The sequence below is a fragment of the Aythya ferina genome, assembly GCF_964211825.1.
Source record: "Aythya ferina genome assembly, chromosome: 18".
NCBI lineage: Eukaryota > Metazoa > Chordata > Aves > Anseriformes > Anatidae > Aythya > Aythya ferina.
This window is the reverse complement of record NC_140317.1, coordinates 12,070,235-12,086,076: the sequence shown is the minus strand read 5'-3', so window position 1 is coordinate 12,086,076 and position 15,842 is coordinate 12,070,235. Positions and strand designations below refer to the sequence as shown.

The following is a 15,842-nucleotide window of genomic DNA, read 5'->3' as shown; positions in this document are numbered from 1 at the left end:
CGCCGTGCCCGGCCCCAGCCCGATCTCCAGCCGCCCAGGGTCAGCCCAGCTGCCCCGCAGATGCTCGGTCCCCGGCGCCCACGAGGCCTCTGGCAAACACATGGCTCGTTTCGCTGGCACGCCGCCCCACACGGCAAGGTCCCGGGGTGCAAATGTGAACCAGGGGCCAGGGCAGGCGCCCAGCCACCGGTGCCAGGCCAAGAGAGCAGAGCTGGGGGCCTCGCGGAGGTGTGGGGGGGCTCTGGTGTCGTTCTCGTTACAACAGGGATTTCTGATTCTGAGATTTTGTTATAATTATTATTATTTTTTAAACGTTTCCAGCTCTCTGAGCCGCGGCCAAGTTGGCTCCATGCAGCCTGTGGCCATGCAAACAGCCGCCACCCCCTCGCTGCTCCGAGTGGTGCTTGGAGAGCTCTTGGGCCAGCCGGGGGCTTCGCTTTCACTTCTTGAACTCTCTGCTGGAAGGGCAGCCGGGAAGAACAGGCACTGGGCCAGCTGCACGTCCTGCCTGGCTGCAGGAGCCCGGCCTGGGGCCGTGTCTGGGGCTGTGGCGGTGTCCTCAGGACACCAGGGGACATTGGGGGACACCGAGGGCAGGGCTGGCGGCGCTGACACGGCCGTTCCCTCCCGTTACGTACCCGCAGAGGCATGACCTCGTTCGTGACCAGGAAGAGGAGCAGATGGAAATCAGAAATGATGTCTAGGAAAACGGAGGAAGTGTTCTGGGACAGGTACGTGGCCAAGCTGTGGAAGTCCTGCGGAGACAGGGAGGTAATAAAAAAAGTCACTTTTCCTCCCACGTTATAACTCCGTTTTCTGATCCACCACCAGACACTAAGGTTCCCCTTTTGAGCAAAAATCACCCAAATCACCCCCCCCGGGCTGGTTGGCTGGGTTTCAGCCAAGAGCTTCCAAGGGAGAGGACCTTTGGGTCCGCGCTGCCCCTCCAACCCAAGCACCAAACCACCCCAGCCCACGAAGGGCTGCGCCCAGCCCCATGAGGCGCTGGGCAGGGGCTGTCAGCTCAACGCAAAGCCCAGTCCTTGAGGAAAAAAAAGAGGTGGATGAGGGCAAAGCAGCCCCTTCTTCCCCAACCTCCTCCTCCCTGCTCCCCAACAGACGAGGGCGATGAGCAGCCGACCTCTCCCAGCCTGTCAGCGCCGCGCCGGGCAGCGGCCCTCCTCCTGTGCTTGCTTTTGGAGGAAGTCTTTGACATCTTTGGCACAGGCTCTTAAGAGGAGCTAGCTGTTGCTGCTTTAAAGCCACTCAGGCCTTCTGTGCGCTGGCAAAACCCCGTGCACGCCTCGGGCTGTCCGGCAGCTGCCTCTGCTCAAGGCTACGGGCCTCTTGGGCAAGAGGTCGCGGCGTTTGCAGCAGCAGTGAAGGAACAGCGCTGCCGGAGCTGCTTCAAGAGACCCTGCTCCTGTCACCAGTGGGTCCTGTCCTGTCTGTGGGGCTGGAGTGGCTCCCCACCTCCCCGGGTTATCTGGCAGAGCACAGGCAGGAGCTCAGCACCGGGGAGCAGCGTTCCCAGCCCCTCATCTGCACGCAGACGCTGTGCAGAGCAGGAAGGGGTTTGGCAAACGCCGGGCTGAGGCATGGAGAGGTGATCTCAGGGCACGACTGCAGCTGTCCTCGGGCAGCCTTTAGAGAGGGAAAGGGGAGCAGATGATGCCTCTGCGTGAGGTGGTTTTGGTGTTGAGTGCTTACCTGAGTTTCTCCCAGCACATCGCGGTTCTCGATGGGAAATGGGTTTTGAGAGATAGAAAAAGTGTAGACTGGATCCTTGGGGAAAGTCGTGGTGATCTGGAAATCCAAGAAAGGGCAATCAGAGCACTGAGAGCAGGAGAGGCAAAAGGGACACGGGAAGAAAGGCTGCTGAGAGCTGAGGGCAGGCAGGGCTCAGCCGGGAAGGCAATCCCAGCATGGATCTTCTGATGGCTTTTAACATTTCAAGGTTTATTCCAACCAGCACAACCCCAGCTCCTGGCAGCCACTTTGAATGGAGCTGAGGGAAATTCACTGAGCTCGAAGCACCACGAAATGGTGCTGCAGGGAGAGTCCCCTTTGTGAAGCTCCCCGGGGCGCAGCAGCTCCCACCACAGCTCTGCCCCACGCTGGGAGCTGCTGCTTGGGGACACCCCGGGGGTCTCCTTAGCACCTGGGGGGGCACAGCACAGCCCCTGACCGGGATGGGGACACAGGGGCTCTGTTCTGGGCTGGGCTGGGTGCTCAGAGAACAGCTCTGCCCCTCATTTAACAGGCTGTGCCCCTGCTTGGGGTGCACCAGCCTCCTGCCAGCACCCTGCGCCCAGCGGTTACACCACCCTGCACCCACCTTCCTCCAGAGGTGCCTGGGTGCAGCAGCAGCCAGCGACTGACATTTCCACCAGCCCTCACTCCGGGGGCTTCAGAGCTCTGCTGTCAGTCACTCTGCCCTGACAGAAGCTCTCTGTAGGCAGAAATACCTGCCGGTGCAGCATTAACTTGAATAATGCCACTTTTTTAAGAAAAAAAGAGACAAAACAAGGTGCTTTTCACTCAGAAACGCAGCTTTCCAGACTGCCCCTAACTGCGTGTTCCATCAATCTGTTTTCATCTTAATTACACCCCAGGTAGCCCGGAAGCAGATGCCTTTACTGCTTGAATAATAAATACGTTTCAGAGCTGCCGGCTGGCACGGGGCGTCGGGGGGACCTGCACCACGGGCCCCTTGTCCTGAACACGGCGTTTCCCCAGCTGGCACGTCGCCCTACCAGCCCGAGGGCTCCAAAATTGGGCAGTTTGTGGGCTCGCAGGTTGTGCGCTCGAGGCAAGAGCAAGGGGGAAGCCTCCGGGCTGCCAGCTTCCCCGCGCCGCGGGGCAGCGCCTGTGCCAGGGGCAGCTGGGCCAGACCAGTTGCTTCGGGAGGATTTAATCGTTATTGGCACCGCCTCCGACTCCGGCAGCATCATCTGTCATCTGAATTATTTGCTTCCCTGCCTTCCACGCACCGTAACACTTCCCTTCCGAGCCAAAAGGGCAGAGCCGTGCCGCAGGGCCTGGCAGGGCTCGCTCGGGGGCAGGCGGTGGCCCTGCTCCAGCCAAGCCCCGTGCTCTGTCTTGTCCTCCCTCCCCCAGGAAAAGGCATTTTTGGAGCAGCAACCCGGTCTGCTGAGTCACTACAAGGAGCTGGAGTCTTAATTGCTGCTAAGACAGACAATGGGAGCTTTCTAATGAGCTCCCCTGTCAGGTGGTGCCCAGCACATGTATCCGTGGGGCTGGCTGCTTCCCCTGCCGGATGGCTCCGTGCCACCTCCACGCAGTGATAAGAGCAGGCAGGGCCTTCCCGGGCAGCAAACCTCTGCACCACTGCATGCTGCTCCCCACGAGCACTGCAATCACCCCGGGGCACGCCGCCTCCTGCGCCTCTGCACTAGGAATTCCTCTCCGCAGAGGTAAAAGAGGAGAGGAGCAGAGCCCGTCCCACAACTCAGCTCCGGTGTGAATTCCAGAGGTGGGTGAGGAAGCTCGCTTTGTCCCCACCACCTCTGGCTGCCGTCAAAGTGCAGCAGCTACTTACATCTATGATCAGGTACTCGACTGGGAGCGGGCGAGCCAGCTGGGTGATCTCGTTGCCAAACTTGTCTATGTCCTGGAAGAAGAAGAAGAAGAGGAGCGTTAATGCCCGGTGCAGAACGGTGTGAAGCAGGAGGGACGCTGCCCCGGACACTTGTGTTGGAGCTCGGGGATTTTCAGGATGTAGGAAGGAACCTGCTGGCACCACACCGGGGGCTGGGGTCAGGGCAGAGCTGCCCAGCTCCCTGCAGCTCCCCGAGGTTTGAGCCCTCTGCAGCTCTAAGCCACTCACCCATTTCCCTGTGAGCCAAGGGAGTGTTTTGGGACAAACACAGCACCTTGGGCTTGTTTTGCCTCTGCCATCACCACCAGAGAGACGGGCAGCATTATCTGAGCAGAGTAAAGGCCACTTAAGGTGCAGAATTGTCATAGAAGAAAGGGAGAGCTCCACATCTGCGTCCTCAGCCAAGGCAAACCCGACTTTCTGCAGACCTGGCCACAAGTCCCTGCTCTGACCACTCAGTCCTGCTCGGGAACTGGCAATCCAGGCATTTCCTCCTGCAGACCTGAAGGGCCAGCACACTGCAGCGCGCAAACTTGTTTGGCTTTGCCAGGCGAATTGAACGTAAAGTTTAATTATGGAGAAAAATGGCCAGCATATGTTCATTAATCACAAAATGACAATTAGACGTGATTTATGTCAAACACGCCGAGTTCAAACACAGCTTCAGAAATAAATTCATAAGAAGTGACACTTTTCATTAAAGATTCTGTAAGAGGGGGTTGTATTCTCTCCCTAAATCATCACTTAACATGTTATAAATCATTCATCGGGCCCCATATAAATTACACGCCCATAATTCCCGATCAGAGACCCTACATAAAAGTTTGCATTGAGCGAGCGGGGTCCCAGTGGCCGGAGGCAGACCTGAGGCTGCTGAGACCCACGGGCACCCCGACACCCACGGGGGCTTTTGGGGAGCTCTGCGAGCAGCCACGAGCTGCGGATTTGGGGCAGCACCCCTCGGGATGAGCCAGCGAGTGATGGAGCCACGCACTTTGGGACGAGCTGCCCGTGGCTGACAGCCTCCCCTGGCGAGCTGTGTTTTTCCCTATTTTTACACCCCCCCCCCCGCTATCAGCATTTCTCAGCCCCGCTGGTATTTACGCAGCTCAGGTATGTGTCGAGGCAGCCAGCACCCCGCTCTCACGCCCCGCTCTCCCGCTGCACCCCGCCGGACACGGCCCGAGCAGGCTGCAGCTCGCTGCCCTGCTCCAGGCAACAGCCCCCCCCCTTCCACGAGCCCCCTCCCCACCTCCACCCCGAGCAGCCCCTGTCCCCAGGAACGGCTCCCTTTGTAGGAATCTACCTTCCAGTCTTTGAAGCTCCTTTTAAAAGCAAGCCCGATAAGGATCTCTTCTCCTTGAACATGACAGGTTGTTGGCCCCGTGGTTATTTCAGCAACAAGCCTGGTGGCTTGTGGCCTCAGATCTCTCTGGCTCTGACAGGAGCAGCAGGAGACGTGGAGCCTTTTCAGAGAGATCACAGGGCCTGCGAGCTAACCTGCTTCTAGATCGCAGCGATACCGCAAGAGTCAGGAATCAAATCCAATCAAACCAAATCGGCTTCCCAAACACAATCCTGCCCCTGCAAGAAAGAACCTGCAACAACTCACACATAATTAGCCCATCTGGAATTCATTTTCAAATCTAATTAAGTTCTAATATGCAGAAACATTTTTCCAGCACCTGTTCTCTTTAATCTCCGCCTCTGGGGATTTCCATGTTAAATGCCTCCTTTTTAATGTCACGCTGCCGAGGCCTTCGAGACACGCACGGCACAGTTAGCGCCGCGCTGCAGCCTCGCTGCCCCCGGCTCAGAGGGTCTCAACGCGTCCAGACCCTGCCACAAACCCCCCCCTTGCCCACGCCGGCGCTCTCCTGCAGCCCCCCGTGCACCGTTTTATTAGGCAATTACGTTTTAAAGGTCCTAACAAACGTCAAGCTGGGAGGGAGACATCCTCATCCTGCGTCTGGCCGCGGAGCACGAGGTGCTGTGCCGCCGTGCCTCGCACCCCCAGAGCCCCCCAGCCACCAACGTGCTCCGTTAAGGGAGGGCAGGAAGCGGTTAACGGAGGCACAGCTATCTGGCACCTGGACAGAAATCAGGCAGCACGGCCCCCCCGGAGGATCCGGACAATGAATCATCCCGAAGACAGGAGCAAACTGCAGATTGCATCAGGCGCTGCGATGGGAGCCTTCGAAACCGCTGGTTGGAGGCAGAAAATGATGGGATCGGGCAAAGGTGGTCCTGGGGGGCTTCTGTATCTCCAAGAGGAGGGCGATGGCAGCTGGCACGGGGCTGAGCAGCCCTGGCTCTGGGTGCTAAGAGAGCCTGGAGCTGCCTTTCCCTCTGCTGCTGTCCGGGAGCTGCACCGGGCTCACCCTCACCCAGACAGGCAGCCGACGACGTGCAGAAACGAAGCGACTTTGCTCCGAGTAAGCAACAGGTCAGGGAGAGTTGAAGCCCTTCTCAGGAGACTCCCCGTGAGCTAATCGAGCATCCTCCTCCCCGGAGCAGCTGGGACATTTAAGGCTAGGAAGGCTTTTCCAGCCCAGCACAAGCTCTGGGCGGAGGCCAGGCAGGGGAAGTCCGTGGCTGCTGGTGAGAGCTCCCTGCAGAGGTCTCTGTGCAGCCTGGCTATTGCATCCTGCCCGGGAAGAGGATTTCAAAGTGCAGGGGCAGAAGCAACGCGTGCCACGAGGGGGACAGCGTGGCTGAGAGCAGCTGGGGCTCCGCGTCCCGTTTGGTCACTGCCCGGGCCAGATGGGAGCACATTTGTTCACGAAGACGTCTGGTCGGACACAGCCTCGAGTGTTGTAAAGCAAAAATGCTCTTGCCGGACCCCGTGGGGGCAAAGGGCTCTTTCACAACACTGGTGCCATTGTGAAGGGTTCTTGTCTTACAGCATCCCGAAGAAATGCTGGGGAATAGCGAGGCAGCTGTAAAAATGCAACTCGCTGCACGGATGAGATCTTCGTGTTTGTTCTGCGCTGGGGTAAACAACTGCGGGGAGGGCCAAAGCCTTTCCCAGTCCCCAAATCCAATTGTTGAGACGTTTCAAAGGGTTGTAAAACACAGCAATCCTCCTTCCTGCTCTGTGTGGGCTGCGGGAGCAGAGTTTGGCCCTGCTGCAGCTATAGACCCAGCAGAGTGGGAGCAGGGAGCGTGCAGGCAGCGTGCTGCTGGGCACAGGCAGCCTGACGAGAAGGATCAGACCCGACTGAGGCACTGAGCAAGCAATTTCAGCTCTGGGTAATCATCCCACAGGTTGGAAGTTACATTCTTAGCAAGATTGAAATCAATATGGTTGTTTTTTTAGAGCCAGACGGATGAAGGAGGTAACTGCTGAAGGGCAGAAGGCACAGAAAACGTCCGTGTGTCATTCAGCCGGGCTCTCCCTCGCCCAGCTGGGAAACAAGGCAGAGTGCTCACTGCAACATCCTCGTCTTTGCCTGCGAGCAGAGGGCTGCCCCTGCTTCTGCCCCTGTGCCTTGACACCAGCGACTCCTTCGTGAGTCTCCTCGCACCGAGCTTGCCATGCAGCACGTGCTGCTTGTGCAACGCCCAGCCTGGGAACGGCGCTGCGCCGTGACGCTTTGCAGGCAACCCGGGAGGTGAGGGGGATGTCTTCATCCTTCTGGCTGATCTTACCTGGAGGGGCGTCTCTCAGAGGGAAGCAACTTGTACTCGCCGGTCCCCAAAGCCCTCGACTTTCACGCTAGAGCAGAGCTCCAGCCTTCACAAGCCAGGAAAGCAAAGGCTGCGTGCGGAAAGCACGGGCTGCCAATTCCACTGGGGTGGTTCCTCCGAGCAGCAGGGCTAGTGGCCAACGTAAAGAGAATGGTAAAGGCATACAGAAATCACAAGGCTAGAGGCTCAGGAAAAATGCCTCATCCTGGCAGGACAACGCTGGTGCCATCAGTTTTCCTGTTTCCACGGGAGAAAAGCCCACCCCTGCCACCACGCCGCTGAGTCACGTTCAGCACAAGGGCTGCAGCCCCGGGGTTGTGGAAGCCCCCGCTTCCACTCTGCAAACACAAAGTGGTGCAAAACATGCAAGAATGGCTCGCTGCCTGAAGATCGATGTCCTTTTATTTCCTGGCAGCTGTGTGCGTGCACTGAAGCCCCTGAAGCTGCAGCTCTCCTACCCCTTCCCCATTGGGGTGCGTTTCCTAGCAGTCACTGCTTGGTACCAGCAGGCAGAGAACCACCTCTGAGCAGTGTGACTGAAGCACTGCTGCTGGCGTGCACTGCACCGTTCAGACATCAGCACCTCTGCTATCTGCAGGGGTGGAGGCGAACCTACTCCCTTTACCCTGCTACAGGAGACACACGAGTTCAAGAGATTTTTTCTTCTTGCATCTGGATGCAAAGTTGTGCTATAAATACATCCGTGCTAGACCAGCGCTGACCTTCTGGTTTGCATCCAATTATAATAAATTTGTACAGCCCCTTTCATCCTAAAAGGCTTTTCAAACGAATATTTGCACGTAACGTTGAAATGTATCTGGGGATTTCTCTCTCTACACCAGTGGGAGCTTCTCAGCCCGACACAAAATGCAGCAACTGGCCAAAAGCGCAGCTTTCTGCCCAAAAACAGATGTGGGTAGACAGCACAGGGGGGGAACCCCCCACATCAAGGACTGGGGCGAAAGCTGCTCAGCTCCTGCAGTTTTGACAGAGAAAGGGGAAGAAGGGTGCTGCACCACAAACCAGATGGCCGTAAGCATGCGGCCAAGCAGCGGACTCCTGCTCCTCGCAGTGTATTTAACCAGTGCTTTGACACCATCGCTGTCACCAACCCAGTAACCATGAGGTAGTGTCTCTGACCTCAAGCCTTGCACATTTAATGAGACCCCAAAGGTTTTCAAAGCCAGGAGTGACTAAGCTTTCCATTGATTTAAGAACATTCCAAAAAAAAAAAAAAATAATAATAATTAGGAGATCCTACAGCCAAACACGTTTAAGGCTGGGGGACAATCACACCCGCCAGAGCAGTCCTCAGGCCTTGCTCGAGCACATCATGAAAAAGGCAATTAGGGAGAGAAGTTATAAAACACGAACTAAGCTGCAGCCCGACCCAGTGAATCAGTGGCTGATGGAAATTTCCAGAGAAGGCTGGAGCCATCAGCGTGCGTTTTGTTTATCTCCCTGCTTCAGATTACGAATCGCAGGGAAGACCTTGGGGGGAACACCCACCGGCTTCCTGCTCCCGAACACCCAGGGTGGCCCACATGTGGGACCCAGACCTGCGGGACCTCCTGCGGGGCTGCACCCCGATGTGGCACGGCGCGGGCTCCCGCGGAGCAGGACCACAGCACGCCAGGAGGTGAAGTCATCTCCGCACTCCAGGCCAACCATTGCACAACCCAGCCCCGCTGCATCTCCAACGGACCCGGCTTATCAGCTCCTAGCAGCGAGCTGTCTGCGTGCCGAGGGAAAAGGTGAGGGTTTTAGCTGCTTTTCCCCAGAGGACGGATCGCTCTCAAACGTTGGATTTAGCCAAAAGGTCCTCCTCGTTTTCAGGTGGGGTTAAAACAACCCAACAGCGCGGCATCGAGGGGTAGAGGGGGAAGAGTCTCGTGGGGTAATTCACCCAGGCTGGCATCTATCAGTCTCAGGCTCGGGCAGTGCAAGAGCATCCTGACAAGCTCCTTTCCTGCTGATGGCGCACAGCGTGCTCGTTTCGGTTGTCTCAAACAATGGCAGCTCTGCATATCCTGTACTGCTCAGCAGACAGCTTTAATACAGATGGCAGGAGCGCTGCAGGCTGAGCAGGCTTTGAATATCAGACACAGACAAGAATGAGATAACTAACTGGGGTGATGGATGGCTAATTAGCTGGCAAGCAGTGCCATTAATTAATTCCCCTGTCCTTGCTCACAGGGCACCAACATACACAAGTTTGAGCAGCGGTGCCATTAGCCTCCACGGAGATCCTGTCCCCAAGTTTCTAACTCAGCCCCGCAGATACTGGAGGTCTGAAGATCTGCAGAAACAACTGCCAAGTGAACAATGACAGTCCATTCATCACCAAAACTGTACCGAGAACTGCAGCAGGCCAGACACCAGCAGTGCTCTAGCATGACACTTCAATAGGAGCGTTCTGGATGCACGCAGGATGCAGCTATCCCTCACTGTCCTCACCAGGCACAGGCAGGAGCCCCAGTGCTAGGGAGGAACACCAGGGACGCCTTTGGGCCCTGCCACTGCTCTGGAAGCCTTCTCACCCTCCTTTTGTTGCAGAGAAGCACGCACAAGGCTCTTTCTCCTCTTGCTGCATGAGCTACACTAAGTTTTGGTGCATCTGCTACCCAGTCGGTGCCTGTCGGCGTGTCACACACGAGCAAATCCCCAGCACTGCGTAAGGAACCCGCTGCTTTCGCTGTGCTGTTTGTGCTAGCACACATCGCACAACCGTGGAGGAAGCTGAATGCAGCTGGGGGTTAAAATCAACAGAGAGCCACGGCAGATTCAGCCAACAAATACAGAAGAGGAGGTGAATTCAGAGCACTTGCTATGGGCTCTCAGCGGATCGCCGCAGCCCTTATTTAGAAGCTGGATCGCCAATGGCTACTGCAGCACTGGAAACCCTAACAGCACTTTTACGAGGGGGAAATGGAGCTTATGCAATTACTTTGCAGACATGTGGTGAACGGTTACTACTGAAAATAGTTCAGACCTCAAAGACATCCTTTCCTGAGCTGGCCATGCCGATTTCCAGGCACGCAGCAGAGCTGTTTTCGCAGCTCCCCCACCCACGAGCACGCAGCGCTTACCTTATAGAACACATCAGGCACATACTGCTCGCTGCTGGACTCCTTAGCGTAGCCCAGCTCTGGTGCATCTCGGCAGGGCAGCAGACACTCATCCCGAACCAGCGCCATGCACTGGTTGGAGACCTGGTACCCCTCGAAGTGAACCTGGTTGTCGGGACCACCTGCAAGAGAAGAGCCCGGGTCAGAGCTGCGCAGGAGAGAGATTTGCTTGGAGCAGCTCGGAGAGGCACGGCTCAAAGGGCTCTGTAAGACACGACGGTGCTTGTGACAGTGAGGAATGGTGAGAAGACAGTGCCTGTGCTGCTGCACGGGGAGCATTTCTAGTCAGGAGTTCTCCACGTAGTTAGCAACGTGCACTTCTCAGCACTATTTTCACACCTCGCCTAATGGGACAGCGAGAGCACTTTGCCAGGAGCTTAAACAAAGCCAAGCTGCCCTCTTGGAAAGCTCCCGACAGCATCCACCCCAGCACCCTGCAGGTATCCTCTCTCTTCCATAACATAAACCAGGCACACAACTCCTGCAAGCCTGTTTTATTTCCAGTGTACCACGAGCTGCGGAGTCAGGGTTTGTCACCTAGCAATGTCAGGCATAAGAAGAAAAAGTGTTTTCTCAGCCCATAATGGATGGCTCGGTGGAAATCTGACATGGAAAGTGGAAATTAAGACCCTGGCTCACTGATAGATCACATGTTTGGCGCTTTAATTTGGATAATGTAAGCAACATCGGGTCATATGTCATTAGAATACAACTGGAAAGAGAAGATACAGACAGATGGTAGGAAAACATTACGATTTCCAAACCTAGGAATTCAGGAGGGGAGAGGAATTAATCCATGTAGAGGATTTAAAGGCAAAGTTGATGCAAACTATCCAATTATATTTATACTGCACAAAAGGAAGGAATCAAGTGTCTAAATAGAAACCTGATGGGCTGATATAACAGAAGAGAATGAAATTATCTGGAACAGAAAAGAGGAAATATTCGTTTTCTTCCCTTTGATCTCTAACCTCAATCACTCACTGCTCCAGAACAAACACTCCTAGAAATTAAACATAGACCAAGACATGGGGGAAGGCCTAAACAAAGCTAGCTATCATTTTCTCAGTAAAACACCCTTGTTTAAAAAATAAAAAAAAATAATAAATTAAATTAAAAAGAGTGAGCGAGACGCACATTTATTTATAATGAAAGATTGATGCGTTTAGCACTCTGGAATGCAGGGGCAGCTGTCTAATTGCACGAGCTCGTTAACCGAAAGACAGCGTTTTCTCTGAAAAACGCTCCAAGAACACTTACAAAACCTGGGCTCAGAAAGGCAGCACAATATCACACTTTCAGTTTTTATATTGGATGCTGTTTGGAAGTCATGTTTTTGTTGTTGTTTTTTTTTTTTTTTTTTCATTGTGCTAAATAGACCCAGAACCCAGCGTATCTGCTCCAGGGAAATTTTAAATGAATACACGTGTCATCCCATGAAGAACAGCAGATTGAACTCCTAATGCTACAACTCTCCCAGCATGTGCCAGCATCGCCCCTCGCGGCCCAGGCAGCACAAACTATTCCACAGTGCCTCTGGAGACTTGCTGTGAAAATGGCTAAAATCCGAGGTGACAAAGCAAAGCATTGTGCAGGCTTCTCCGTTTTATTCAGGCAAACAAAAAAGGCTTCCACGCACGGCAGAGCAGAGAATCCTCCGCAAGGGTTTCCCTGACAGCAGCACAAGGGAGATAAAGGACCCTCCTTTATGCTGAACCACCCAGAGTAACTTTCAGGATCTGGATTGCTGTGGTTCTGCGCTGCCGCTTTCAGGAAACAGAAATTGGAACTTAAAGACTTGAAACAGAAAAGCAATCAGCAGCTATTCCCCTGGCTGCAGGCAAAAAATACTTTCTGTATCAGAGAGGTGGGTGCTCCAGGTATGAGCCTCAACTAAATTTCCTGCAGGGGACAGGGTAAATAGTTGAAGAGAAGACATCACAGGGAACAGAACAACAAAAAAAAAAAGGTATTTTACTTGATGGAACAAGGCAAAACCCTCGTTAAATAGGACAGATGGGGACCAGGACGTTCAACTTCCTCTAGCAGAGCTGCGTATTCTACTTCTGTTAACAAAAGATAATTCGAGTGTAATCAAGAGACGCGGGCGAGCTGAGGCCAGTTTATACCTGTAGCCACAACTGTGACAAACTTGGATCCAAAGTGACCATCTGGAGAAAGGCGACAGATGTTGGGCTGCTGGTTCTGAAAGTTTCCAGCTGTGATGCACTCTTCTGCACTTAGATAATACGTGTCCTGAGGGAAGAGCAGAGATGTCAATAGAAAGGACAACACGATGTAGCCGGGACCTATTTCCCTGGTCTGCAGCCAAAGAAAACTACCAACACCCTAGTAAAACATGCTTTCGTAGAAAGCTGCTGCAGAGACCGGGAAAAGAATGTGACTTATCACTCCTCCAGCCCCGAGCGTGGCTTTCGCCAGAAGGACTGTCCCACTTTCGGTTCCACCCACCTTCACACACTGGTTTTGTTACGGGGTTTCGTTTTCTGAAGGGCTGCCGCCGATTTTAGAATTACAGGAAACTGCGAGGAGGTCAACGCCTGAGCGCCCAAACCACGCACCTCGCAAAGCCCAGCCCACAGGAACATCCTCCTGCTGAATCACTTTTGCTCGCTGAATTTGCATCTCTCACAAACCCATTCTCTCCACTCGACTAACTTTTCTTAAACCACGAGCACAACTTTCTTAAAAGCAGGGTGGGAGAAGGGCTGCAGGCAGCTTTGCCTGCTATCCAAGCAGCTTCAAACCCCCTAACAGTGCTCTTGGAGCTCCAGCTCCTTGTCCTTCGACAGCTTCTGAAAACCACATTTCACAAGAATTCCGGTCCCAGTGTCACCTCCAGCCCTGTCTCACTCAGTGCCCCGTTTGGCAGCATCAGCATTTAGGTGATTACACAAACCCTCAGTATCAGCAGCAGCAATCAGGGACACACTCGAGTCTCACCTTGTTCCTGCTGTACCGAACAGTCCCTTTCCGCGTGTCTTCAGAGACCAGGTCAGTAAATATCCAGCCAACCTATAAGGCAGCGTTACGGAGAAAGTTGCTTTAAGAAAGAAAAAAAAAAAAAAAGAAGAAAAACCCCAAACCCACAGAAGAGAGCTTATACATTTTCTCCTAGCAGGACAAGATGTTCTTGGCTCCTCGCACAGCCCTGCGAGGGCCTGCTGCATGCTGCCTGAAGGAAATGGCTCTCCCAGCTGTGCCGGGCTCATTTGAATACGATTTCCAGGAGCAGCATGCCAGCTGGCCGGCCGGGGGCACCTGCAGCTTTATGTTTCACTGTGGAATATTTTTTCATGGAAAGATCTGGAGGCTGCAAGAGGCCTCTCAGCCGCTACTCCTCCCACCCACAGCAAAAAGCATTTCCTATCGAGCATTCAGAGCAAAGCGGCATCCGAAGCGCCAGCAGATGACAAAGCAGCTCACATGATCTCATTTTGAAGCTCGCAGTCACTAGCTAAGATAAAGCTCGTGTGCTCCCACTGGAGTATGATTCATTCCAAATCAGCCTGCCCCGTTCCAAAAAACACATTCCTGCTTTTTGCATTGTTTGCACATAGGAGCAGAGATGTGTACACACACACACACACACACCGCTGCATGAACCCTTCTCCACACACGTGCTAAAAACAGCTCTCAGCAGCCTCCTCGTGACCAGCTCCCGGAGCATTAACCCTTCAGAGGGAGAACTGCTGATTCAGGCTCCTGGCGGAGCCCAGAAAGACAAAAATCTGCAACCAGCAGCGAGCTGCACGTTAAATCACTCTGATGAAAAATGTCTGATGTGAGAAGCAAAGGGAAAGCGTGGAAATAAATAACACACACAGAAGCTTTGCTCCAGACACTGGCAAGAGGCTGAAGATCTTATCTTCGGAGAACAAAAGATCTCACCACAGATGTTTATAGTCTACCGTACCGAGTCTTTTCTGATTTGTGTTTTCTTTAGCAAGTCAATTCTTGTTTGTGTACGTCTCATTCCTGGCATTCACATGATACCAAAAGATTTCCCAAAGCAGAAAACATCAGTACAGGTTTGAGAGATGTCAGCAAACCGAGATCTCAGTGCCCATACATCCTGATTGGGCTACTGACAGGCTGCGGGCACAAGGAGAAGGGAGGACTGAGGCTCAGCTGCTGCAGGACCTGCACCCCTAATCGAGGTCCAGATCAACTCCCCGCTGCCTGCCTGAGCAGCAACACGAGGCAGGACCCACAAACGGGAATAAAAATCAAGCAGGAGCCTCTGCTCCTGGAAGTGGAGCACAGATTCTGTCAAAAGGAAGAACAAACTCAGAAGGCAACTTCAGCTACATCTGTGCCCAATTAGCACTCACTGGGAAGATGCTACCAGGAATGGCTCCTATCAGAGGAGAAATAAAGGGAAAATTGTGTTTCTATTTCTTTGCTATTCCCTTTGATGTCATTCATGACAGAGGACTGCTGACTGCAGCTGAACAGCTCTGCTGTATGCTCATGCTCAGTAAAATGCTCTTTTATTTATTTTTTTTTAATACCCGAGAGCATATGAGCTACTGACACTTATGCTAGATTTGAAATGTGCCCAAACGATCTCGAATAACCCTGTGGAGCTGAAGAGAACTGCCAAGGACTTTCTTCATATGCAAAAACGTGTGACACCCAACAGCATCCTAACCTTTCTCAGTCCAAGCTTGGCAGCAATCTCATCCACAACCTCTGCTTTTGGATCTTCCAGGATCTCCAGGCTGTTCTGTGTACCAATCTGCAGCAAAAGAAAAAAAAAAAATCTTGCTAGTAAAACAGAACAGGAAAAAACACAGCCCCCTTAGCCATCATCAGGAGCGAGGCAGAGGATGGAAGCAGGGTTACGGGTTTTCCCTTCAGCACTAGCACTGATTTTCACCCCAGAGACCTCCTTTACTCACAGGCCCATCCTGCAGGAGCTCTTCAGATAAGCCTGCAAACCGTGTTGGGGTTTATGAATGAAAGACCCTTGCTCAGCACTTACAAACAGGCTATCGCCGTCTCTGAGCGCTTTGGAAAAGGCGAGGGATTATAAAATGTTCCAAAGCTCTGTTCAACCTGCCAGTTCTGTACTCCTGCTCTGTTTGTTTGAGTCTTTGAGCCGCACCGAGGCAGAAGTCCAGTGAATCCGAGAGCCCACACCCAGGCCTTCCCCCCACGTTCTGGAAAACACGACTCCATCTGGGTGCGTTTCAGAGGCGAGCTTTCTCGTGTGGGGAGATGCTCTGCCAAGAAGCACAGCAGAGACTGCTTGCCAGGAGAGCAAAAGCTTCCTCACTTTTCCTGTGCGCAGCTAAAACATACGAACTTCCAAAGCACGGGCTTAACAGAGATACTGAAACACGGAGGGCATGGCTGCACTGATATTTGAAATAAAT

General features: G+C 53.7%; 1 protein-coding gene across 1 annotated transcript in view; it reads right to left on the bottom strand.

Annotated features, from left to right (window-relative positions):
• Positions 1-15,842, bottom strand: part of NPLOC4 (NPL4 homolog, ubiquitin recognition factor) — a 28,511-nt gene that overhangs the window by 1,880 nt on the left and 10,789 nt on the right. Inside the window, exons 9-15 of the mRNA XM_084492666.1 lie at positions 15,116-15,202; positions 13,405-13,476; positions 12,570-12,696; positions 10,402-10,562; positions 3,563-3,634; positions 1,711-1,806; positions 639-755 (exon numbers count right to left, since the gene is read on the bottom strand). Of these exons, the coding sequence (XP_084348792.1) occupies positions 639-755; positions 1,711-1,806; positions 3,563-3,634; positions 10,402-10,562; positions 12,570-12,696; positions 13,405-13,476; positions 15,116-15,202 (732 nt within the window). The remainder of the gene's footprint in view (positions 1-638; positions 756-1,710; positions 1,807-3,562; positions 3,635-10,401; positions 10,563-12,569; positions 12,697-13,404; positions 13,477-15,115; positions 15,203-15,842) is intronic.